This window comes from Ursus americanus, chromosome 33 (assembly GCF_024610735.1).
Source record: "Ursus americanus isolate L20-20 chromosome 33, mUrsAme1.1.p, whole genome shotgun sequence".
In the NCBI taxonomy this organism is placed as follows: domain Eukaryota; kingdom Metazoa; phylum Chordata; class Mammalia; order Carnivora; family Ursidae; genus Ursus; species Ursus americanus.
The window spans coordinates 16446962-16470850 of NC_142159.1; the positions used below are offsets into that span (position 1 = coordinate 16446962).

The 23889-nt window shown below is 52.8% G+C and overlaps 2 protein-coding genes across 3 annotated transcripts in view; one reads left to right on the plus strand and one right to left on the minus strand.

The window, feature by feature from the left end:
- The first annotated feature begins 7545 nt into the window (after positions 1-7545).
- LOC123782231 (group IIE secretory phospholipase A2) lies at positions 7546-10780 on the plus strand. The gene is made up of 4 exons (XM_045782287.1): positions 7546-7585; positions 8347-8485; positions 8659-8765; positions 10638-10780. The coding sequence occupies exons 1-4, from the start codon at positions 7546-7548 to the stop codon at positions 10778-10780; spliced, it is 429 nt and encodes a 142-aa protein (XP_045638243.1).
- Positions 10781-16579: 5799 nt separating this feature from the next.
- The window catches only part of OTUD3 (OTU deubiquitinase 3), a 29022-nt gene continuing 21712 nt past the window's right edge, over positions 16580-23889 (minus strand). Inside the window, exons 7-9 of one of the 2 annotated variants that reach the window (XM_045782277.2) lie at positions 22629-22813; positions 21434-21634; positions 16580-17909 (exon numbers count right to left, since the gene is read on the minus strand). In XM_045782277.2, coding sequence (XP_045638233.1) covers positions 21458-21634; positions 22629-22813 — 362 coding nt within the window. In that variant the 3' untranslated portion in view covers positions 16580-17909; positions 21434-21457. Of the gene's footprint in view, positions 21635-22628; positions 22814-23889 lie in introns of both variants that reach the window. The other variant, XM_045782276.2, reaches the window with a different exon arrangement.

A 23889-nucleotide genomic window follows, 5' to 3' on the forward strand; every position in this document is an offset into this window, starting at 1 on the left:
GGAGCCTCCGAGCTCCTTTGCTTTGTTTCTGAGATGTGCTCTTTGTGTTCGCGTTTTATCTCGCTGGGCTGTCTTCCTAGGGCCAGCGTTTCCCTTTAAGGGAATGCGGTTGTCAGGGAGGCACCCCAGCCTCTGGGATTCTGAGTGTGTGGCCTTCCTGGGTATCACACGCACATCTTCCAACGACTTGCGACAGCAAGATTCATATCCTTGGATGAAGACTCTGGGGCTTAGAGAAAACACCTCCAGAATTGCCCAGCCCCAGCCCGGGGTGCTTCTGGATTTTCTCTAGGAGGAGTTCAGCTCCACCATTTTACTGAACTGGTTTGGATTCGGTGCAGTGGGTTAGCGGCAGAGCCCGAAGCCTGAGCTCTCACCTCCTTGTTCGGAATTTTTTCCTCTAGCCTCTGCCCCAGGCTTCTCAAGTTCTGAGGAGCAGTATCCCCGAGCACTGGGGCGCTGGTGATGTCAGATGGTGGATCTCCGTCAGAGGAGGAAGCTCTGTTTCAAGCAATCCAGGTCAGGAGCCAAAGAAACCGTAAGGATTGGGTTCTGGGTACCTGGGTACCTCGAGGGAGGGCAGAGCAGCAGACTGTGGAGAACCAAAGCACAAATGGTCCGAGGAGGCCACCGAGGTCAGCTTCAGTGCTTCCATGGAACTAGACACCAGCTTCCAGGACCCAGGACCTAGGACCCCGGCAAGGACGGCAGGCCTGTTCCTAAACTCACCACTGGGAGGCAGCATGGAGCAACAGCCTGAGACTGGCTTGGGAGCCATCCTGTGACTTGGGCAGGCTGTGGCCTTGGCTGGTTAATTCCTTGGCAGGTCTCTGAGCCTAAGTCTCACCATCTGCAAAACAGAAACAACAATGCCCACTTCACAGCGTTGGGGTGAAGTTAAATGTAAAGCCCCTAGAACACACAGGAGGTGCTAAACGGATGGTGACATCACTACTTCCAGCACCTCCCGTGCCCTCGAGGACCCGCACTTCACACAGACAGTCACACAAGCACACACAGACACACAGGCACACATACACACAGACGTGTACATGCATACATGCGTGCACACGCATGCAGACACACAAAGACACACGTGCATACGTACACACACGTGCATGTACACACAGAGTCATGCACACACACACACACACACACACACACACCCCAAATTTGTTGGAAGGCCCTGAGTGCCTCTGGCCCTTGCCAGCACCCAGCACTGGGTCAGCACCGTTCTTGGCCTCTTGGCTCCTCGTTTGCAATTCTCTCCTCTGGTCTCGTAATTAACACCGTTCAGCCCGGTGACCCACTTCCTGGCACCTCCTGCCCTGTGTCCTGGCAACACAAGGCACCCGCCTCGAAATCTCAGAAGGTTATGAGCCGCACTGCTGCCATGTGGTCGTGCGGTCGTTGGGGGCCATGGGTGGGCAGCGGGAGCCCCGGGATGGCTGACCTCGTCAGACCCTTCCTCTGGAAGACACACCAGGTCTTGCTTAACAAAGATCACTTCCACTCATTCCAAACACCCATGTTCTTGTGCCTGGTCATTTCCAGTTCGTGGGGTCGAGCCGCTCATGGGCCACAGGTTCACAGGGTCACTAAGGAGCACTGGGCCATATCAAACAATGCGTATCACTGGGAAATGTACATAACGCGGGGGGACGCAAACACTGTCCGGTGGTAGCAGAACTTTACGGTGGCAGCTGCGTGACACTGAACTCCTCGATGGCAAGTAGTTTCATTTTTAAAAAATATTTGGCAAGCTGTGACTACCTTCCAACAAAAATGCTTCCCAAGAGTCAGCTTTATTCAAATCATTTTAAATGTTACATATCCATTGGCTATAATTTATAGTTTGCCTCTTAATTGTAATAGAGAGTTTAGAGTATTTTAGAAGAAAAATCTTTCTTGCAAACATATCAAAATATTTTTAACTTTTCTCTTTAGATTTACTTTGTTTTTTATGAAACACATTTTATACACTTTGAATACAATTACGTTTTAAAAATCATTTAGGGGCGCCTGGGTGGCACAGTGGTTAAGCGTCTGCCTTCGGCTCAGGGCGTGATCCCAGCATTATGGGATCGAGCCCCACATCAGGCTCCTCTGCTGTGAGCCTGCTTCTTCCTCTCCCACTCCCCCTGCTGTGTTCCCTCTCTCGCTGGCTGTCTCTCTGTCAAATAAATAAATAAAATCTTTAAAAAAAATCATTTAGATCATTACAGTCAGAGGAGCAAAAATTATGTAAAAATTTGACTATCACGTAATTGGAGATTTTGCTGAAATGAAAACAAGAAAACTTTACGGAACAAAGGTACAATCATTTATGAAGTACGTATGTCTGTATTCTCTAAGTCACTCACACATGGCCAGCCCATCAACAGAGCACCAGACACACACAATAATCATTAAACTCGAGCAACTTGGACATAACGTCTGACTTTCAGTCATATAAACACTGTGGTTTTCAATATATTCTTGAACCTGTTGTTACGAAAGTGTATTTAGATAGAAGAATAAAACATACGTTATTTCCCACCTTGGTGGCTTGATTGATAACTTCTAAATATTTAGACACAAGACATGGGGATCCTGGAGTCTTCTGGGAAAGAAGGGGTGGGGAGGGGGCTCCAAGCAGGAAGGGGCTTTGCAGGGGAGGCCTGCTAGTTAATCTGTGTTAACTAGTACGACCGCTCCTAGCAGAGACAATAGGCATAACCACTGTGCTTTTTATAAGTTCCTCTTCTAAGCACTTTGCAGGTACTGTTGGATTAACTCCCAACCATACCAGGATCAGGTGCCATTATTGTCCCCATTGTACAGGTGGCGACACTGAGACCATGGGAAGTGAAGTCATTTGCCCAAGAGTATCCAGTTAGCCAATGGTAAAGCCAGGCAGCCTGATCCCAGAGCCCAGAACGTCCTCTCAATCGGGACACTACCACACTCAGGAGCAAAGGGGTCCCTCACAGTGGGCGGGGGCCTATGTGTCCCCCACCCCAACACACACACACAGGTGCTCAGAGACACAGGCATCCCAGCAAAACACACAGACGCTTGTGCCGCCCCAGGCACCCGCCTGCACCTGTGCGGGTGTCCCTACTCCCCTGAGTCCCCCCTCCCTCTCCCTCCTTGGGTCAGCGTGGAACTAGCCGCTGTTTCCTGTCCCTCCCCACAACCCCCGCACCCATCAAGCCTCAGTGAACACAGTGGTGGCCCAATACACTCACACCATCTCTCCATGGCCACCACCCACCTAGTATGGCCCAGCACAGCCCCTCCCGTCACCCGGTGCGTGAGGCCCACGCCATCCTGGAGCTGGCGGGGTACCTGCGAACTGGGCTTCTCTTCCTGGCCGCTGTCCCTCCTGTTGGTTCCCTCGGCAGCCAGCTCCATCTTGTCCAAACACGGATACGAGCAGGACGCCTCCTGGTGTAAAACTCTTCATTGGCGTTCCATTATTCCCTGGACGAAGACCAACAAGGCGTAGCTGTGCCGTTTTACAAGGACGTTGGCGACCTTGTAAAAGATGACAACAGGCCCACACCGAGGATTCTTGTTCTTTCCTCCCCATCACAAAGGGGAGAGCCCAGCTGTGTGATGACAGCCGTACAAAGCCAGTTCCCAGCGGAGGGACGAGTCTCCCTGGACTTCGGGTGCCCATGGCGTCTCCCCATTGGGAGGAGAATACCACAGATCTCCTTCGGAGAGGGGCCTCATCCTCATGGGGGACTCCAGGGCCCTCTCCAGCATTCTGCAAGCTCCAGACCACCTGCCCATCAGGCTCAAGCAAAAGGCATACCGTGGGGTGAACAGGAGGTCAAGTTCCCGGGGTCAGCTTCCCACTGAATCATGTCCTTTGAGGCCTGCCCACCAGTAAGTAGCACAGCTACCTCCGCCACCTCTCAGCCCCTCCTGGATGCATGTCCCTCGGACCACAGGGCCTTTGCACAGGCTGTCTCTCTAACTAAACTCTCTCTGCCTTCCCCTTCACCCGATTAATTTCTTGAGATCCCTGCTAAACCATTTCTTCCACAGAGGAGCCCTCACTGGCCCCCTTCCCGGATCAGACACCCCCATAATTGCTCCCATAGGCCCATGGAACATCCTGTCAAACCACTTAGGCCTATTTGTCAGTTTCCCTTCAGTATGTAATTACTAACGTCTGTCTCCCTACGGACTGTGAGCTCCATGAGGGCCAGAATCACAACGTATGGCTCTTCGGTGTCTGCCCCGCACGTAGGAAGTCCCCAGTACAGGTGACTGACTGAAGAGGCAACGAATCCTTTCAGGAATCAGGTGACCCCACTTTGCTGGGAGACGTCTGCAGGCGTCGTCGGGCTCCGAGGGAAGCCACAGAGGGGACGAGATCAAGCTCTCAGCCTGGTGCATGCGGCCCGCCCGGCGCTAAGGAAATGGTGAGTTGAGGATGATGGTGGTGGCAATAGCTTCTACGCTGCAAGGAACACGTTTACGCCAGGAGAAAGAAGACGTTGCTTCGAGACTGGGCTCTGTTCCTTCTACTCACCTCCCGCCCGACCACCCTTTGTCAAGGAAGTTAAAATCTGTCAAGTGGAGGCCATCATCCTGCTGGAGCGCCGGGGGCCCTGGCCCAGCCGCATAGGCTCCACCCCGGCGGGCATAAGTGCTCGGAGCTCCCGGGGACAGCAGCTGGCTCCCCTGTGGCCAGGTAAGGAGGAAGGGAAGGAGGGGCCCAACATCTGTGGGGGCCTCCCCTGGGCGCAGCACCCCGCAGAGAACTCTACACCCTTCATTTGCTTTCTGTCCGGTCCCAATTATCCCCCTATTACGGATGACAAAGCTAAGCTCAGAGACGTGACAGGTCTGGCCAAGTTCACCCAGCCCCTAAGTGGCAGAGCAGACACTCCAGTCCCAATCTTCCTGATGCAGTGACCACATTGTGTCACTGTGTGAAAACTATAACACCAGACACAGGTCCCGAATGCCTGAAACTCTCCTACATGTCCAAGTCCTCCCCAAACGCCCGCCCCTCCCCCAAAAAACCTCACCTGGGGACACCTCTGCCTGCAAGCCTGCCTAGATTTCCCTGCCTGACTCTGGCCCCACAGGCCTTGGTTGTCTGCCCCAGGTGCACATGGGAGGAGCTGGCAGGGGCCCCATCCTGGCCAGCCTGGGAGTCCAAATGGCTCACCAAAGGGACTGCCTCCGAAACCCGGCCCTTCCGGGGAAACACCCTTACGCCGCTGCAGGAAGGGCAGGGGCCGAACCTCCCAGGAATCAAAGCTCCTTTTCAGTTGTTTAGACTTAGTTCCTCAGTGACTCACTGTTTGGGCTCTCGTGACCCAGGCCAGGAGCCAGGGGCTGCCAGGTGCCCTCGTTAAAATCAAAAGGCAGTGGTGAACAAAGGGGAGCCCCCTCTCTGGAGACCGTGACTCATGGCTGCTGGGTGATCCTGGCCAGGGGCACTCACCTCCCTGGCCTGCTTCCCTCCCCACCCCCCCAGTCTAGAGTCTTGAGTCTGGTCTGGGGGGGGGGGGGTGAGTTCCAGGAGGAGTCAGGAGCAGGAAATGGGAGGGGCACGTGGCAGGGCTGTGCTCACCCAGCTTTACCCTGCCTTACAAACTTCTAATCCCAAATCACTGGCAGAGATCCCGCCACCCAGCCGGTCTCTTCCCCTCCGCGGGTGGCACCCGCCCAAGGGCCTGTACCCCTAACTATGGTGTCACGGATCTGGTGTGGGGGAGTCCTTCCCCTCTGCGGTGTGAGACCCCGCGTCCGCACCAGACCAGCTCCTGAGGGGCAGGCCTTCTGCCAGGTATCAGTCTCAGGTGGTGATATGACTTTTGCTTTCACGGGTACTTCCCTCCATTAAAATAGAAAAAAAAAAAAAAGTGGAAAGCAAATGTTATGACCCTATTGGTAGGAAGACCAATAGAATCCAGGCTGGATTGTAGTCATTCTAATTTTAAAGAAATTAAAATATTTTGGGAGACCCTAAAAATATCACGCATGCTAGGCACCAGGCCTACTAGAGGCACGAGGTAAGTCCTTTGAACTGCCTGGACCCAAATTCTGGCTCACCGTGGACTTAGGTGGGTGCCTCCGTTTGCTTCTCCGTAAAGTGGGGATGATCAGAGCTACGGCGTCGTGGGGCTGCCGGAAGGCTCCTTGAGATCTTGCCTGAGAAGGGCTTTTGGCACCGTCCTGGTGCATGGTAAATACTCAGAGGGGCTAGCCACCCAGGAGGCAAGGTGGGATGCCTTCTATGCCCATTATACAGACAGGAAAACTAAGGAGATGAGCAAGGCAAAGGACCCACCTAAGTGGTGGAAACAGGACCACAAGCCTATAGATCATGCAGCTCCCAGGTCCTGTGCTGATGGAAGTGGCTGGTCAAGTTTATACCCACTCCAGACCAGGAACAGGGAGGGCAGGGCAGGAGGAAGTCGCAGGCTAGGACAAGGGGTGCCTTTTGCTTCCACTTCTGCCGGCATGGACTCAGGGGCGTGGGCGGCAGCCAGCCAGCGAGGCCACTGTGCGCTCATGTCCGGTGGGACTTCACAGTCTCCTACCACAACAGAGCTGGGGCCTTTCTTCCATCCCCCCAACCTCTAGCCAAGCCCTGAAGCCTGGCCTCCGTGTTCTGGCCTGACATTGGGGATGGCAGCTCACGCTGGGAGACAAGCTGGGTCAGGGGCTATGGTCTCCCCAACCTATCCCCTTAAGATAACATCAAAAGGATGGAAGTTTCCAGTCCATGCTGGAATGTGGGTTTTCCAGCTGACTCAGGCCGAGCCTCTTTCTACGGCTGCCACACTGCACCACTGTCTGGGGGATCTAGGGAGACAGAAGTCACATCTGGGAGCATTTCCACTGCTTGTCAAACAAGCAGCAGCCTGCCCAGAAAAGAACAATGAAGAAAAATCCCTAAGCTCAGCTGGCTGAGCTCCCAGCCTCCGGCCTGTTTGATCTTGGATAAATGGTCCTCCGGGTCCCCAGGGTCCTGCCTCGTGGTCAAGCTGCCCTCAGTGCTCCCCCTCTGGGTAACGCGGAGTCTGGGGTGGGGGACAGGGCGCAGAGGGCATGTTGCAGTAGCTAACAGCATGGCAACAGGGCAGACTGGCTGCGTGGACATAAGTTTCTCCACTTCTCCAGGCCTCAGTTGCTACATCAGTAAAATGGGGATGAGAAAAAGATGCCAAGAATGAAAAGCCCTTGGTGCAGCCCCTGGCTCACAGCCCAGCCAGTGGGAGCTAGCACCGTGATTTTCGGAAAGGGGTAGGTGAAGGGAGAGGCAGGGAAAAGAGAGAGCCACACACTGCTCCCCGAAAACCACCTGGGAACCAAGTCCACGGTCCCCAGGCTGGCCCCTCCCCCGGGGACTTGACCAAAGACCTGGAAGTATAGTTGCATCACTGGGCATTTGGGGGTTAATGATGGGGAGTGGACAGGATCCAGTATTTAACTAATTGGGGAGGTGCCCCGAGATCAGAGGCACCCCGCTCACTTCCTTCTCCTGCAGCCCAGATCCTCTGCCCCCTGATCACCTCCCCTTCCCTCAGGATGAAGCCTCCCCCTCTTCTGACCTTCCTTTGCCTCCTGGGTAAGTGGCCTATGTGACTTTTCCTCTTCTTCCTCCCCAGCTGGGAACCGAGAGCTCCCCGGAGTCTCTAGGGAAGGTGTGAGGGGTCATCACGAGGCCAGTTGTGCCTGAGGCAGCACTGGCCAGGGAAGAAGGGAGGGGCATGGGGGGGAATGCAGCCCAGGTGGCCTGGGAGGGCACAGGAAAGAGGCTGGTGGGGATCCAAGAGAGCACACACGAGGCTCCTGCCACCCACGCCCCACCCCCTCCCCATTAGCTTCCATTTTGGGCTCCATCCTGCCTGGGTGGGCAGGCCCCCATTGCTGAACTAGCAGGAGCTGGAGGCATTTGGGGAACCCCGGGTGGTCATGAAGCCGATCCAGTACCATCTGATGGGACTTGGTGGGGACAGAGTGCTCTGGAGCACGGAGCTGATGCCTGGGGAAATGATCAGGACCCAATGACCCAGGACTTTGGGGGAGCAGTGCAGGGCAAGCAGGAGGATGAGTGGGTGGTATTCTGGAGAGGAGGGAGGAGAGCGGGAGGGGCACTGGGAGCGTTGTCACAATGGGGTGAGCACTAGGCATCGAGGTGGGCCGGATGGCGTGGGAATATTATTACTGATTAGCGTCATTGTTGCTGGGAGCAAGGTGCTTGGGGAGGTGGGGTTAACTGGACAGTCGGGGAGGGGTCTGGACTCAGACTGGACGGGACATGGGGGAAGCTGGCTGCAGACGGCAGAGCCCTGACCAGTCTGCCAGCCTCTGCCCCCGTCCCCACAGTGGCCCTGGCTGGTGGGAACCTGGTCCAGTTTGGGGTGATGATCGAGAGGATGACGGGGAGGCCGGCCCTGCAGTACAACGACTATGGCTGCTACTGTGGCGTTGGTGGTTCCCACTGGCCCGTGGACCAGACGGACTGGTGAGCGGACGGCCCAGTAGGGAGACCTCTTGGGAGCGGGGAGGAGCTGGGACACCCAGCAAGTGGAGGCTGACCTCTCCTTTAAGCCCCTTTGAGCCCTGGGCCCCCCGGCAGCCCCTGGCCCAGCCCAGCCTGGCTCACGGGCCCCTTCAGGTTGCCCGTGACCCTTCCAGGTGTTGCCATGCCCACGACTGCTGCTACGGGCGTCTGGAGAAGCTGGGCTGTGAACCCAAACTGGAAAGGTATCTCTTCTCGGCCAGCAGGCACAACATCTTCTGTGGTAAGTGAACAGCTCTGGAGTGCCCCAGACACCGGGTCGGGGGGGTGGAGGGGCAGCTTCAGATGGGAACCCCCTGCTGATGGCGGCCCCGGGTTCCTCATCAGGACCGGAGCCTGGGTTGGGGAGATGGGCGAGGTGGGTCTTCCATCACCAGGGAATTGTAGAGAGGCCTGGCCATGCACCCAGATGGTCGCCGGGCACCCAGTCTAAAGATCCCGGGACCTGTGTGCTCCCGCCCTGGCCCCAGGCGCTTCTCCCCACCAGAGGCCCACCAGCTCCAGCCTCTGGGAAGAGGTGCAAAGGGGGCAGAGCTGAGCCAGGCCCAGAGGAGCTGTACCCACACACCCCCTCCCTGGCCTGGGCAGCAAGGTCCCCAGGACGAACCTCAAGGGCACAGTCCCAGACAGAGCTGGGGCTACAATTTGAGACAGCAGACCCCATGGCCAAAGGCTGACTCCCCCCAGTGAGCTGTCAGGAGGGACCTATTTGCTCAGTTTTGCCAGATCCAATGCCCACTTGAGCCAATTAGTTTTCCTCTGGTCTCCAGCCCCAGGGAAGTGGCCTGGACCAAGTGACAGTGTGGGGGGCTCCACGCCACCGGTCCCAGTGGAGGGGGCCCAGATATCAGAGCACCAAGCCTCCCCACCGCAAAGCTGAGAGCAGCCTGGAGGGAGGGTGGGGCCGAGTGAGGGGGCAGCAGAAGAACCCAGGAGGGTCAAAGAGGCCAGCTCAGATGCTAAGATCTGTCCTGGGGGAGGGGGCAGAGCCAGGACCAGAACCACTGGAGGCAGATTTAGCTCAGTCTCTTGCTCCTGCAGCCACCTATCTACTCAGCAAGGCAGCTTTGTCAGGTAGTGAGCTCCCTGTCACTGCAGGTTTATGCAAGGTAGGAACAAGTCACCTGTCCGGATGGCACTGAGGGGATGATTGAGGAGAGGTGTCAGGAGAATAGGGTCAGAGGCTCAGGGCTTCCCCTCCTCCCCACTGGGTGACTTTGGGCAAGAGACAGAACCTCTCAAAAGCCTGTTTCCTCATCTATAAAATGGAGCCCATCACATTCATTTCCCCTGCTTCCTCCAGCTCCTAGCAAGAACCACCCAAAAGAACCAATGTGGTTGATAAACCCCTGAGTTTTGCTGGAATAGCAGGTGCAGGCAGAACCCTGATGGGAAGTGGAGGCTGACCTTTGAGGGGAAATGAGGAGCCCAGGACATCTCCGGGAGATGTACTCTCGGGGCCAGGGAGGAGCCAGAGCCACTTAGGGCAGACAGAGGCAGAAGAGAGAAGGGGAAATTCTGGGGCCCCGGGGCTTGCAGAGCCGAAGCCAGCTCCAAGCCCAGGCCGGGTGTGAGGGGGTCCCTGAGATAAATGCCAGAAAAACAGGCTCTGTCCCCTCGGGTGGACACAGGCCCAGGGCCCGAGCAGGCGCCAGGCTTCAGTTCCGACGGGCTCCAGTCTGGGCCCAGGCTGCTCGGGGGCGCGCAGGCCACCGGGACTGAGTCGATGGCATTTCTTGCTCCCCGGTCAGCTTGGTGCCTGCACTCCACCAGCAGCCCTGCCTCACCTGGGGAGGGGGTAGTCTAAAATCCTCCCCGGGGCTGGAGCAGGTTCCTTAGAGAACCAGATGGTCTGTCCCCGGGCCAGCCAGAGGGCCAAGGTGGGGTGCATGGGCTTGGGAGAGGAAGGAAGAACAGCGAAGGCAGACCTCCCCCAGCTTCCAGCGTCCTGGCACCCCCCTCAGACTCCCCATCTCTCCCCCACACCCGACACACCCCTGCAGCAGTGGGCTTCCAGCAGAATGGGGCAGAGACGTGGACCCCAGAGAGCGGGGGGCCCAAGCCACAGGGTCCCTGACTCACCTTGTCCCATCAGCCGGCAGAACCGCCTGCCAGCGTCAGACCTGCGAGTGTGACCGGACGGCCGCCCTCTGCTTCCGCCACAACTTGGGTACCTACAACCGCAACTTCGTCCGTTACCCCAACAAGCTGTGCAGTGGCCCCACACCGCCCTGCTAGGCCCGGGCCCCGCCTCCGCTCTGCACCCGGCCTCCAGTGGCCCCAGGCCTGGGCAGCACTGACACCAAAGGCGCTCCTTCCAGAAAATTCCTTTCCTGCACACCCATCCCTCCCTGAGACCTCCCAGACTGTGGCCTGGACCATCGCTGGTCCCCCTAGGAAGAGACAAGGGACCCTTTAGCACCCAGAAGATTCTATAACCCAGTCCTGAGATCTCCGTTCCCTCTTCTGAACAAGTGAATAATGTTGTCCCCTAATTCTAATATTCTCTGATTCTCAGATTCTATCATTACAGGATTTCATTAGTCTACAGTTGCATTCATTCACTTTTTTTTTTTTTGAGTCTCTACCACGTGCCAGCAACGCGCTAAGCACTGGGGATACGGCAGGAACCAATCTGACATCGTGGCCCGGGCGTGCAATTCTAATATTCTGTCCTTTCCATTTCCCCTTATAGTAAGTTTTTGTGATTCTGTTTTTCTAACATTCTACAATCTTCTGCAAAACAATAATGGCAATCTCCAGAAGGAATCTCTCTGGCCATATGGTGTCATGTGAGAAGCATGAAAAATACCAACCTACAAATATTGTCCCCACCATGTCATCAGGCCTCAAATCCCTCCCCATTAGCAGACTGGCTAAGTGTGAAACAAAGCTGTAGAATCAGTCTATCCAAATCCCTCCTCCGACAGAGAGGTGTGCAGGGGTTGGAGAGGGGAAGTACTACCTCAGGGGGTGTCCTCACTCCCAGCCGGTGTGCCTCCGTGTCTTCACAAGTTGGTATCAACCAGTGACACTCCGTATGTACGGCCATGTCAACCCAACCCTCTGTTGTCATCTCGGACAGCCCAGAGTGCCCAGAGTGCCCAGAGAAGGCGAGGGTGCCCAGGCCAGGTCGGCCTCCTGGTACAGGGAGGGGAAGAGGAAAGATGTCAGCCTCCAGCCTCTAACTCTGGAGCCACGAAGAATTTAACTCACCGAAGGCGTCCCCCCACGTGGGACGCAGCCTATCCTGGAAACAATGTACTTTAGCAGATTCTAATCCTCGCTACGGACAGAATTCTCTCCACTATCTACAGTATGCGGATAAAACCTGCCAGGATGGGGATGAGCCCGCTCCGTGAGACAAGCATGGGAAAGGTGCTACCTGGAGGGGACAAAGCTCACAGCAGACACGCAGTAAATGTTCACGTCCTTGCTCCTTTTCATGCATGTGTGCAACTTTCAGGACTTTGAGGGCAGGAAAGAGCAGGAAGAAATCTAAAGGATGGCCATCATGAACTCTGAAGGTGAAGAAGTTCTGTGTTGGCCAAAACAAAGTGGGGGGCAGGTGAGCGCACTTTGCCGCTGTGAAGGATGCGGATCCCTGGTAGAGTCAGGTCTTAGCAACACAGGGACTGGGGAAGCCAGCGAGCGCCTTTGTGGGAAGAGTGGTCCTGAGGCGCCCTCTGGTGTCCACTTGGTTTAGGTCACGAGGAGGACACCTAAACTCCCCTTACACCTGGATCTCCCTCCATCAGGGGGCAAAGTGGCTTCTGGGCTAGTGAAATCGGTGCCTTGGCATTGTCGATCATAAATATGCTGAGAAATAACCGCGAAGCCCTTACGAACATCTTAGAGTGATAGACGCCACTGCATAAGTGAGCCGCACGGGAGGAGGGAACGGGCTTGGAGAGACAGAGAGAGGTCATGCTCTGGGGGCGCTGGACGTAAGGCAGGCACGGGACGGGCACCTGCTCACCCGAAAGGTGTGCAGCATCCCGCAGAGTGAGCACTGGAATTGACACATTAGACCCGGCACAGCCTGTCTTCCCAGTGATCAATAAAGTTCGGTGAGTGAATCAATGGGTCTGGATTCCGTGTACATGTCTGGGGTGCACACACTTCATTGTTGGCTGCAGACTTGTGGAAAGGACTGAAAAATCCCTGAACTTGAGGTCACAGTTTCCAGGCCAGGACCTCTCTGCTCAGCCAGTTAGCAACTGTTCTAGACCAGCTGTTCCGTGTAGCCCGTGGACACCAGCAGCAGCATCCTCGGGGAGATTGTTAGAGATGCAGAATCTCGGACCTGACCCCAGGCCCCCGGAGGCAGACCTCTCCCCCGCCCTGGGTGATTCGTGTGCCTATTAAAATCCAAAAAGCCCTGACATGGGGCCAAATGGAACAAGGACGTGCCCCTGGCAGGCTGGTTGTGGCAAGGTTTAGACCAGTTAGCGTTTGTGAAGGTACACAGCTAAGCCTAGCACATAAGAAGCGTTTGTGTTGTGAATGAATGACGGCCGTAATAATAGCTGACACTTCATCAAGTCTTGGCATTTACCAGGCACTACTCTAAGTGCTTTCACTGTTCACTGTTCTAAGTGTTGATTAATTCACTGAATGAAGGAAGGAATGCATGAGGCCTGGGGGCTGCCTCAAGGCTGCGGGAGGGACTCCGGTTCCTGAATGTTCAGAGATGGCCTCTCCAATTTTGATGACACGATTTGGATTGATGTGTTTCCTTCCCACTTAACCCCTAACAAAACCTATCAAAGAAATGTTTGAACAAGTGCCTGCTGGGTTAGTGATTAGAAACTAAAGCACATTGGAATTTCCGACTAGGACTTCACAGACCTCCATCTGCTTCTTTGGGGTTCTTCGCGGTGTCACTGCGGGAGAATCCAACCTTCAGTAAGCGTGTATGCAGGCGACACTGCCGGTCCCTCGCTGAATGCCGGAGATAGAGACGCATCCGATGTGGCCAACCGGCAGACAGACACGTCATTCTATACCAGTAAGTGCTTTCCCAGAGCAAGACTAGACCATCAGGGCCTCCCTCTTCCAGTCGGTCACCATCCTGCCCACCAATGCCGGCTTCATCTTCCCCCAGTCTGATTTCCATCACGTCGCTCCCTCCTCTGCCCCCGAACCACCAATAGCTCCCATTGTCCACCAACCCCTGGCGTTCAAACTTGACGTCATCTGCTTTTCCAGCCTCGGAGATCCAGCCCTAGATATTTCTTTATACCCCGCCCCGCCCCCTGCCTTCCAGCCTTCACCCCTCTGTACAAAGCTGCCTTCAGCCTGGAAGCTTCCCTGCTCACACGTGAAAATCCACGCACTTGAGGTGCATTTCAAATGCCACTTTTTCCATGATGCTTTTCCAGCTGGAGATTTCACCCTGCTCTGAACTGCCAGGCAACGTGTTTGTACCTTTCCTGGGCCAGTTACGCCCGTCACTGGGGTCCTTGTTTGCGGTTCCTATGTGGAGGAGGCAGACAGCCGCAGATTCAAATCCTGCTGATCTGTGATCTTGAGCCGGTTATGTATTCCCTTCTGTGTAACCTGGGGATACAATCACCAGCCTCACACGGTGGTGGAAAGGTTTAATGAGACAGCACAATCAGGGTGCCTGGAGCATTCTGGAAGTTCCATCTTGGCCGGGCCGCTCTATGTATTTTTGCCTCCCCTACGGCATCCATCACGATACACGCCAGATAAATATTCAGTTGACTCCACGGACACTTGATATTCAGAATTATTTTAGGGAAGCGGCATCATGCATAGGATAAATCCTATGCTCGCTTATTCGAAGAGCCCCTGGGCTCACTACTCTGAGTGCTCATTGATCTTGAGCGGACACATGTTTGAAAACCACTCACCGTCAGTGCCCCGAGCAGAGGTCCCACGGAGGAAATGAGGCACCCCTGGCTGGGGAGAGCGTGCGCAGCCCCGTTATTGGAGGGCTGCTACCTGTGCGGAGCTCCAAAGTCAAGATGCACCCAGGGGTCAGCTCCGGACTCTGCCGAACAGTCAGGATGGGCAAAGTCCGCCTCATCTCGGGGATTGGCTCGGCAAGCACGACATTGGTCTTCCGGTAGCAAAAGCCGCAGGGCACATGTTTGAAGAAGTGCCCGGTCTTTCCCCAAACTGTATATCCTTGATAAACTCTGTCCTCAGCACATGGGACACCCCCCTCTATCTCCCCTTTCAGCCCAGTCCAAATGTCGCTTCCTCCACCAAGCCTTCCTTGATTTCCCTCTGAGTTCACAGCCCTCCTACCATAGTACTTCCTTTTACATCATGTGTGTGTATGTGTCCTCTTTCACTCCTGGAAACTTGGAGGACAGGGTCCATGTCTGATTCTATGCCCAGAAATAAGAACCGCTGGACCATACAGGTTCAATAAACATAGGATGGACTCTTGGATGCTTGGATGGGTGAATAAATGGAATAAAAACAGAGTACCTTCAGGTACCTACGTCCCTCTGCATTGGGAGGTTCAGACAAGATTCTCCAAGGTGGGAAAGCTTTCCTTCTACCAAGCCAGATCCTACGAAGTGGCAGGATGTGTCTCGGCCCTTACAGACAAACAAGTTCTAAATCTTGATCCTTTACAATCAAACAAGTTCTCAATCACTGAATCACTAGGATCTGAGTGCCCACGTTGTCCAACAGCTGACAAAACCCACGTTGGTGCAGAGCACCCTATGACAACTGTTTATTTTATCTCAAGGCACGCATACACCTTCTGTGCATTTGGGGGGGCGGCGGTAAGGGCTCGTGGGGTGTCTGCTAAATGGCAAACTTTAAACCTGGGTTTCTAACCTAGCTTTCTCCTAGGCAACCATGAAGTTCCTGAATAGGGACACAGAACAGCCACTTTCCCCCTTGTGGTGTTTCAGTCTTCGGCATCCTGCTGTCATTCCCGCCAGTCAGCAGTGCTGTAGAGCCTGGAGGCAAATGTAAATAACAAACTTCGGGTACTCTGATCATTCCCTACTTGGCCCAAGAATACTTCTCTGTCCTCACAGGCTCAGCCTGCCTCACAGGATCTTACCGGTCACCTGGGCCCCGGCAGGAAGCCCCTTGACCCCGCCCGAGCTAGCAGGTGCACCCTGGCCCCTGGTGACTCATTGCAGGTTGGAATGGAGGCCAGGGAAAAGGCTTCCAGCTGAAGGAGCACCTGAATTGGGGCATCACTTTGATTCTAGTAGGGTCTTTCAGAAAGATTCTCAATTGGGTTGACAGGGTCCAGACCCCAGGCCTTGCAGGCCCAGGGACGTGAACCCAGAGGTCTCAGTCATGGACTGAGGTGAAAATCACATAAGGATAGTGGCCGAGGGGACACGTCCTTGCCAGTAGCCACATTTTCTTTCATGCAGGGTGTACGGTACTGGACACCTTCTGGTATCAAGGTACAGCCAATCCAAAGGCTGCTTAGTGAGTACAAAATTAGAACAAGAGAGTGGGAGTCTCGAGGCCAAAATCCCAAGGACGTGGCAAGCCTGGTGAGACCACACGGGCCTTGACCTCATGACTGGCCCGAGCCCTCATGTGGGCTGGGCCCTGCGAGCGCAGAGGACTTCCCTACCTACTGGGTTTCTGCGGCTGCCCTTCTCCCGGCCCTGTCCCCTTCTGAGCCCTCTCCAGGTGTCTGAGCTCCAGTCACAGCTGTCCACGCATGTTTGGAGGACTGTGCCTCCTCCTAGAATGGGGTCAAAACGACCCTCAGAGTTCTGGAGAAACCCCCACGTGCCAGCCAACAGACAGCCGCTCCGTATTTAGACAACAGCAAATTCTCAGAGCTGCTCCGAGGTTCCAGCAGAAATCAGCGTCCAGTCCTTAAGGGCGGCTCTGCCAGCGAGCAGCGGACCTCCCCTGCACCACAGCTCCTCGGCTCCTCCAAGCCCGGTGAGGCCCCAAATGACGGTACCCGCCCCCCTCCATGCAAAGGCCTCTAAAAAGGCCACTTGCTGGCAAGTTCTCTCAGTCTCACGCACTCGAATGACGCTCACACTGGCAAAAACACCACGAAGCTCTGTCTTTAAACTAGAATTTATTGGTATACAAAACTCCATTTCCTAAAGTGGCACATCTTTGCAGCTTCTATTGCACCAAGTATGGAAGATTAAAAACACAAAAAAAGAAACATTTGGTTTTGAAAACACTGCAAATAGCCGAGTACAGTACTTTGGTAAATAAAAAATAAAATGGTTCAGATGAACACCATCTGTGAAAAGAAACCACTGAGAGGAAATGAACTATGGACGTCAGACGATGGTCACATTTCTCCCTGTCGAGCTCCAGAAATAAGGCAAGACTTGCTAAGTCTGTGGATCGTGACCCCATGGAGGTCTTACATATCTCCAGACTGAAGCTAGAACAAGTATAGTGCAATTAGAAGAGAGAAGGTTCCTGAGCCTGCGAAGGCCCGTGCTCTCCACAGACACCCCCTGCCCTCCTTCCCAAGGGGTTCACGCCCACCGGCACATCTGCGTCAGCAAGGGGAACACGCAGGGCTCAAGTCTAATTCCCGGCTCCTTCCTTCTTCTCACTGAGCTCAGTGTTCCTGGAGCTTGCCGGAAGGGTGGCCGGGGAGGCCGAGGGCCCTTTCCGCCGTGGAAAACGAATAATGAGGGTGGGAAGATGTGGGCAGCCCCACACCAGTGTTCTTCAAGTTGTGGTCAAGGGACCTGCCAGGGGCTCAAACTGCAGGCTGAGGTTTCTGACTGAGCTCCAGTGATTGTCCCAGACGGCTGGCCCTGGTGACCTGCTGGCGGCTGACATGCGCAAGGGCGGGGGCAGCCCTCAGACGCTTCGTCCGGGGATCGCCGCCCACCTGGAGCGGCACAGGGAACCCGGGGCTGCCCTGCTGAAAATAAAGCCATCGTGCAAAAGTTCGTGCTTTAAACATTCTTCATGACAGCAGCCCCTTCTCCAGTAACTGTGCAGGGATGCTAACCATTTCAACCAAGCTACAAAGCACCCCTAACTAGGAGAGAGAGACTAGTAAGCTTTGAAGATAAGGCTAAGAGCCTGAGGTCACCGGGAGCGTCACCTGGGGGCCTGAGCAGGGGCAGGCAGCCCGCAAGGAAGCTGGGCTCCGGGGTGCAGGTGCAGCGCCCCACGCCGTGCCAGCACTTTGTGACTGGAGGTCCCCATCTCCGCTCCACAGCAGTTACCCGTTCTCCCTCTAATATGTGACGGCAGAAGACTTCCCCGAACACTCCATCTGGAAGATCGTCGCTTCAACGTCAGCGGAAAAACACAAGCTGCTTTAGAGTCAGGAGAACACACCTTGTAAAAGAGTGCTTTATTACGTCACCTCCGCACTGTCGGAAGGCCCAGAGTTCCAGCCCCGCCTGTTCTGAAAGCAGAGGTGAACGGACGCTGAAGAGTGGAAATGACCAGATGGGAAAACAGCAGCAGACTCTGAATCCAGACGTCTGCTACAGACAGACAGAGCCTTGAGGTAAAAAGGTAAAAAGGTGAAGAGCCACGTGTCTGCCCGAAATGGGAGTCAGAGGGCCCCAGCTGTGATCCACAGAGACCAAGAGCTCCATTTTCATCCCTTTACTCAGGGAGACCGTTAGTCAGCGCCGACTAGAAATCCCAGTTTCCGGTAACCGACTGCACATTCGAGCTGACCATTTCACAGAGGTAAACTGATAGCATTCTCTGTTGACCCAGTAAAACCCAGGCAGAGTCTAAAGTTTCTCGGAATGAGAGAAATTGCACATTGACGACAGGGACTCACCACGAGGACAGGCCGGTGCCGAAGTCCCTCGGATGCCTACCTACTCAGCAAGTGAGCGGCTCTCCCCCACGTCGCACGGCCCTCCTCCCCCAGGGCCACGTCACTTCACATTGTAAACCCCAGGGAGACAAGGCAGGGCGCTACCGATGACCTACTCCAAGGTTCCCGTGACGCCCACTCAAGCCGCCCCACAAGGGAGACCCCACTTCACAAGCCCTCGGGATCAAAACGGGTTTGTAAGTGTTTTCAGAGCTTATAAAAGAAACTACAGACAACCACCTCAGCTGATATTCAAGATCTTTCTTTCTGCCACCATCCCTCAACGAGGCTCTGCTCCAGAAAGCTAGTGAAAAATTAAATATACATATGCGTTCTAGCTCCCTAATATCTCCTGACGGCAGCTATGTTATTTAGAAAGTGTGGTTCTAGGTGGTTTTAATATACGTCTACCTTTCTAGTACAAAGCTGTTGCCACTAAAATTTTATTTCTTATTTTGACCTTTAAAAAATCTTGGTTTTTTAATCCATAAAACCTTTACATACAGTTTATAAGACTAATAAGCAGCTACAGACCACTGCCCCATCCCCTTTCTCCTGACCTCACTAGAAGCTCCCGAGACAAACCCATGTAACAGAACCCTCTGACGGCCGAGACGCAGCACAGAGGCCAAGCAAGACGTGCCTCCTACCACAGAGTGCATGTGAGTCACCGTACGGGGACAAGAGTTACTGACAACAGTCATCGCGGAGCCAAACACACGGGACCTCCACGCTGGCTGCCTATAAAGTAATCTTCAAACGCCCAGAGGGCAGCTAAGTCCATGGCTCCCATCTTCATACTTCAGTGAGACTGAGGCAGTGAAGTCTAAATTCACACCCTTAGCAAGAAGAGATCACTAAGGTCGGGTACGTGTACCCCATTCCTAATAATTAACATATTAAACGCACACCAATTTTAACTGGAAAACTATGAAATAGAATAAGAGAAAATTACCAAAGCCAGATTGGTTTTTAAAACCACTGTTATTTTACCCCAGAAATGCTGGTCTATTATCAGAATTTGGTACTTTGTTAACAAGTGTGCACAATATTCTTTCATAACTTTTTAGCAGCTTCTAGTTAAACTTCTAAAACCCAACAGGGCCCAAGGCCACCTCCATTAACCAGGTCAATAAAGCAATTCTATTGCTCCTGACAAGGAGTATCCCTTACGCTATTTCTGACTCCTAGTTCTGCTGAGTTTCTGATACACAACCTTGACCTTCCTGAGAGCATCTGGTCTCCTGCCCTCTCGTCCTACCAGATAGACAAGAGTGTTCACTCAGAAAAGACCAGCCACAGTCAGGAAAGTGTCCAGAGTCAAAAGCCAAGAGAATGACTGATCCTTAAGCACTGGATCTCACTCCCTTGGGAACAGTAAGGCAACAGAGACCCTGCACCTGCAGGAACTGGGTACTAGGGCCTCCGACTCAGGACTCCACAACGTGCCGAGAGGACATGTTCTGCACTTCCCACATCCGCTACTACAAAGCACGCTACCAGGAAGGAGCCCAAACCAACAGCCTGAGAGCAGTTCCGAGAAACGACAGACGCTCCAACTACAAAAAGTCACCGAAGTCACCGAACAAAAAAGTAAAACACATCATTAAAACTGAAGAAAGCAAATCATCTGCTGATGAAAGCAATCCAATGAATCCGGGGCCAGCCCGGACAAGGGTACACCCATTCAGTCAAAACTTTTTTTACGGTTTTCCCTTCTCCTTGGAACGGTTATACTTTTGAAATCTGAGGTGGAGAAGTAACTAATTTACCTTTTGATTCAGCAGAATTTATTTGGCCGAATACTGGGTCCCCAAAAGGCCAAGACTGTCCACGCCTGTCCACTTCATACATTCCAGGTTGGAAGTTCACACCCACCTACCAGTCTTAGGAACGACCCCTCTCCACCTCCCAAATCCATGTCCGAACTGTGGAGTCACTCCATGGCATCTGCCCTGTTGGTCTAACCTAAGTCACTGACAAGTGCTGAGTGCGGAAGAATTTTTCCAACACCAAATCCCAGACAGGGCTGGAACAGAAAGAAAGAAATGCAGCATTTTATGGGATTCCATTCTCACAACACTAAGAAAACAGAGCAACAGGTCAAACTACTTCTCTGAAGGCATCTGAGTCTAGAACCGCAAGGAAGAAAATACAGTTAATTACATAGAATGTGAACCTGAAAAGCCTTAGTTACTCTTCCAGACCTCTGCCCCTGCAAGATCAAGTAACTCTTTAGACTCTCCCTAGACAAAGACTCAGGAATCTCTTCATTTCTCCCTTTATAACTGCGGTTCTGCTCTCCCGACGATCAGCAGCTCAGAATTACAAGCAGTAATATGCCACCTTCTCCATGTCAGGAAACAAGTACCAAAACCTCAACACCACCACCACTTCTCCAGGCAAGTCCAGGCCTAATGACCAATCAGCGTGTTTATCGTATGGCTTGAGCGCAAGTGAACTCTCACGACCTGCACCCCACCTGAAACAGCGTCAGAACGAGGAAGGAGAAACACGTAGCTGTTGAATTTCCACCCTGACCATAGGCCACAACCCTCATATCCTATGACTTTGGGAAAAATACTTCCTGAATTATTTTCTAATGAAGTTGAATTAGTAGAAAATTAAATCTAAACATGTTCCTGAGTTGAAAACCGTTTTATAAACTATCTCATATGTGAATATCTGCTTGAAAATGAAAGAGGCACAAAGGAAACTTGTCATTCTGAATTTCTAGCAATTAATCTAAACTACTTCATGAACAATTACGGCAAAACTCATCCGAAGTGTTCAGGAAAAATCCCAGGGTCGCTGAACTCGGATTTTCAAGGCAAATAAAACCACACTTAAAAGGTTTTGTCTGAACTAACCATCCAACCCTAGAACTTGATATTTTACTGACGGAACATGAATGGCTTCACGGAACTTCCATAAAATAAAACACAACACTAACAAAAGTTTGAGCGAAACAGAGGCAGCTTGAAGGAGACTAACTTGGTGTGTGAGCTTGTGGGTGAGTGTTGTGGGTTGTCATGTTGTGAGAGGACGGCCTCAGGGGAGAGCCTGCTACACAGCGCTCCGTTTTCCATTCGCACCTTGCAGCTCCCAGAAGGCCAGAGTCAGATGTTGAGAGCGGCAAAGGTCTTCACCAAGGTGACCTGCGTGTTCGCATCCGCTTCACTTCGGTTGCTGTCCCTGTGGCCACTCCTGCTCTCCAGGGCTTTGTGACGGTGCCTCTCCTCCTGTCGCTTCTTCTTCTCCAGTCGCTGCTGCTCCCGTCTCTGTTTGTTGGTGACCTGAAAGAGAAGGCCGCCAGGTGAGATGCGCGCACGGCGGCGGACTCAGGTGCCGCCTGCCGAAGGGAGACACGGGGCGGGCGGATCCGAGGGGCACGGACTGCTTCTCAGCAGGAACAGAGAAAACCCACCTGACAGACCAGAGTGATGTCTTTCGCATCACGGCTCAAGTTTACATTTAAACTTCTATCCCCGTGCTGAGCTAGCAAATGGAATCAATTCCGTTCTCCTCGTAATCCAACAGACAAGGACCTAAGAAACATTAACCCCAGTCCCGCACGCGACGACGCTCAAACTCGCCATAGGACACCCTTCTCTACAAAACTGAATGCCCCAGCTAATCCTAGTAAAATCCTCAGAAGCTTATTGCATCTTTACCTCTGCCTCTGCCTTTTTACATGATGCTGCATTTGGGGCTCAAACTGCCTGGCCGAAGTCTTTAAAATGAATTCCAAATTCAGTAAAAAGAATGGACTCATATACTACTTGCGGAGTCAGCGGTGGGGAGGGAGACGGACAACCCTTCTGGGAAGCATCTGACAGTTTACCAAAAAGCCTTAAAAAGATTCAAATATCCATACCCTTGCACCTCTCCATTCCTCTTCTGGGACTCTAGCCGCAAAAAAAATAACGCAAAATACAAAGATTTATACACAGTTCTTCAATGACGAGGATGGCATTTATGGGGATTTTGTAACACGGATTAACATGGAAGACCCGGACACACAGTAACACCGGGCAGGAAAGGCAGCTGTATGTGTGCACACAGAGAAGGACGTCCGGGCACACTTCTGTTCGTCACTGCACGGCAAACTGCACAAGCAAGGCTCTCATTCTGCTTCTTGATATCCCTTTATGCACTCCCCGTATTTTCTTACAACTACTTTAAAAACATCAGAAAACAATGACGCACTAAAATGAGCTCCAAGCTCCCACAGCCGCCCACTGAATCACAGCCGCCCACCACTTGCCCTTGCGAGCCCATCTTCCATACCTTTGGGAGCTGGTTTTTGTTTGTTTTATTTTCTTCACTAGGGCTGGCCCGCTCTTTATTGTTTTCAGTTCTGCCTTCATTTAAGCCCTGATTTCCAAAGAGTCTGGTGCCACTGCCGCCCTCCTCCCATAAAGGGCCACACTGCTGCAGACTTCGGCCGCTGGACTCGACGTTCTCCTCTGCATCTTCCAAAGAAAGGTATTTTATTAAAATTGAGAACCTACGATAGTTACACAACCTAACAATGCCTAACTCCAAAATCACCTGTCATATGGAGAGCACGTTTCCTCAAAGCAAAATTCTAATATCAAGTCAATACAATGGGGAACGCGGGGGGGGGGGGGCGTGGATAACTGGTAATACCTGGAAAATAAATTCAAAAATAACCTGCTGACCAGCCTAATCCTCGGCTTCCCACCTGCACAGTGTTTTATTAAACCACTTTTTAACATGCATTTTTAGGAGGAAATCTTTCATTTGCACCCAAAACCCAGAAACAAAACAGGCTCCAAACCCGTACTGTCCAATACAGGAGCCACCAGGCACGTGTAGCCATTTAAATTAAAAATAATTACAGTTAAGGGGCGCCTGGGTGGCACAGCGGTTAGACGGCTGCCTTCGGCTCAGGGCGTGATCCCAGCATTGTGGGATCGAGCCCCGCATCAGGCTCCTCTGCTATGAGCCTGCTTCTTCCTCTCCCACTCCCTCTGCTTGTGTTCCCTCTCTCGCTGGCTGTCTCTATCTCTGTCAAATAAACAAATAAAATCTTTAAAAAAAAAAATAATTACAGTTAAATAAAATTTAAACTTGAGTTCCTTACTCTCACTTAGCCACACGTGTTGAGTTCACACTATACTGGACGGCATGGACACTGGGCGGTGCTGTTTTAACGTCACAAAGACCAAGTTACTCACAGCTTTCTGAGAAAGCACAGCAAATATATAAAGAGGATCAGAAAATACCCGAACACACAGAAAACGGTAATGCCGGGAACAGTATATGGCACGTATCTGTCAATATGTACTGAAATCATTTTAAACAATTTGTAAAAACAGTAAGACTCTGTCTCTTTTTTCCATCTTCTGAGTCACAGAATTAAACCCAGTTCAAGTAAAAAAATTCTAATTTATCACCAGTTGATGGATGCCAGTCACCTACATATTTCCGTTAGAAAAATCAGTTATTTCTCTCGCCATTCTATTTCAGTTATCATTTGGTTTTATATGAGATTCTTCTTTTGAGAAGAACAAAGTCTTCTCTG

Coding starts and splice junctions, on each gene's coding strand:
- LOC123782231 (XM_045782287.1), top strand. CDS start 7,546: ATGAAGCCTCCCCCTCTTCTGACCTTCCTTTGCCTCCTGG. Junction 7,586..8,346: donor GACCTTCCTTTGCCTCCTGG/GTAAGTGGCCTA, acceptor CCGTCCCCACAG/TGGCCCTGGCTGGTGGGAAC. Junction 8,766..10,637: donor CAGGCACAACATCTTCTGTG/GTAAGTGAACAG, acceptor TTGTCCCATCAG/CCGGCAGAACCGCCTGCCAG.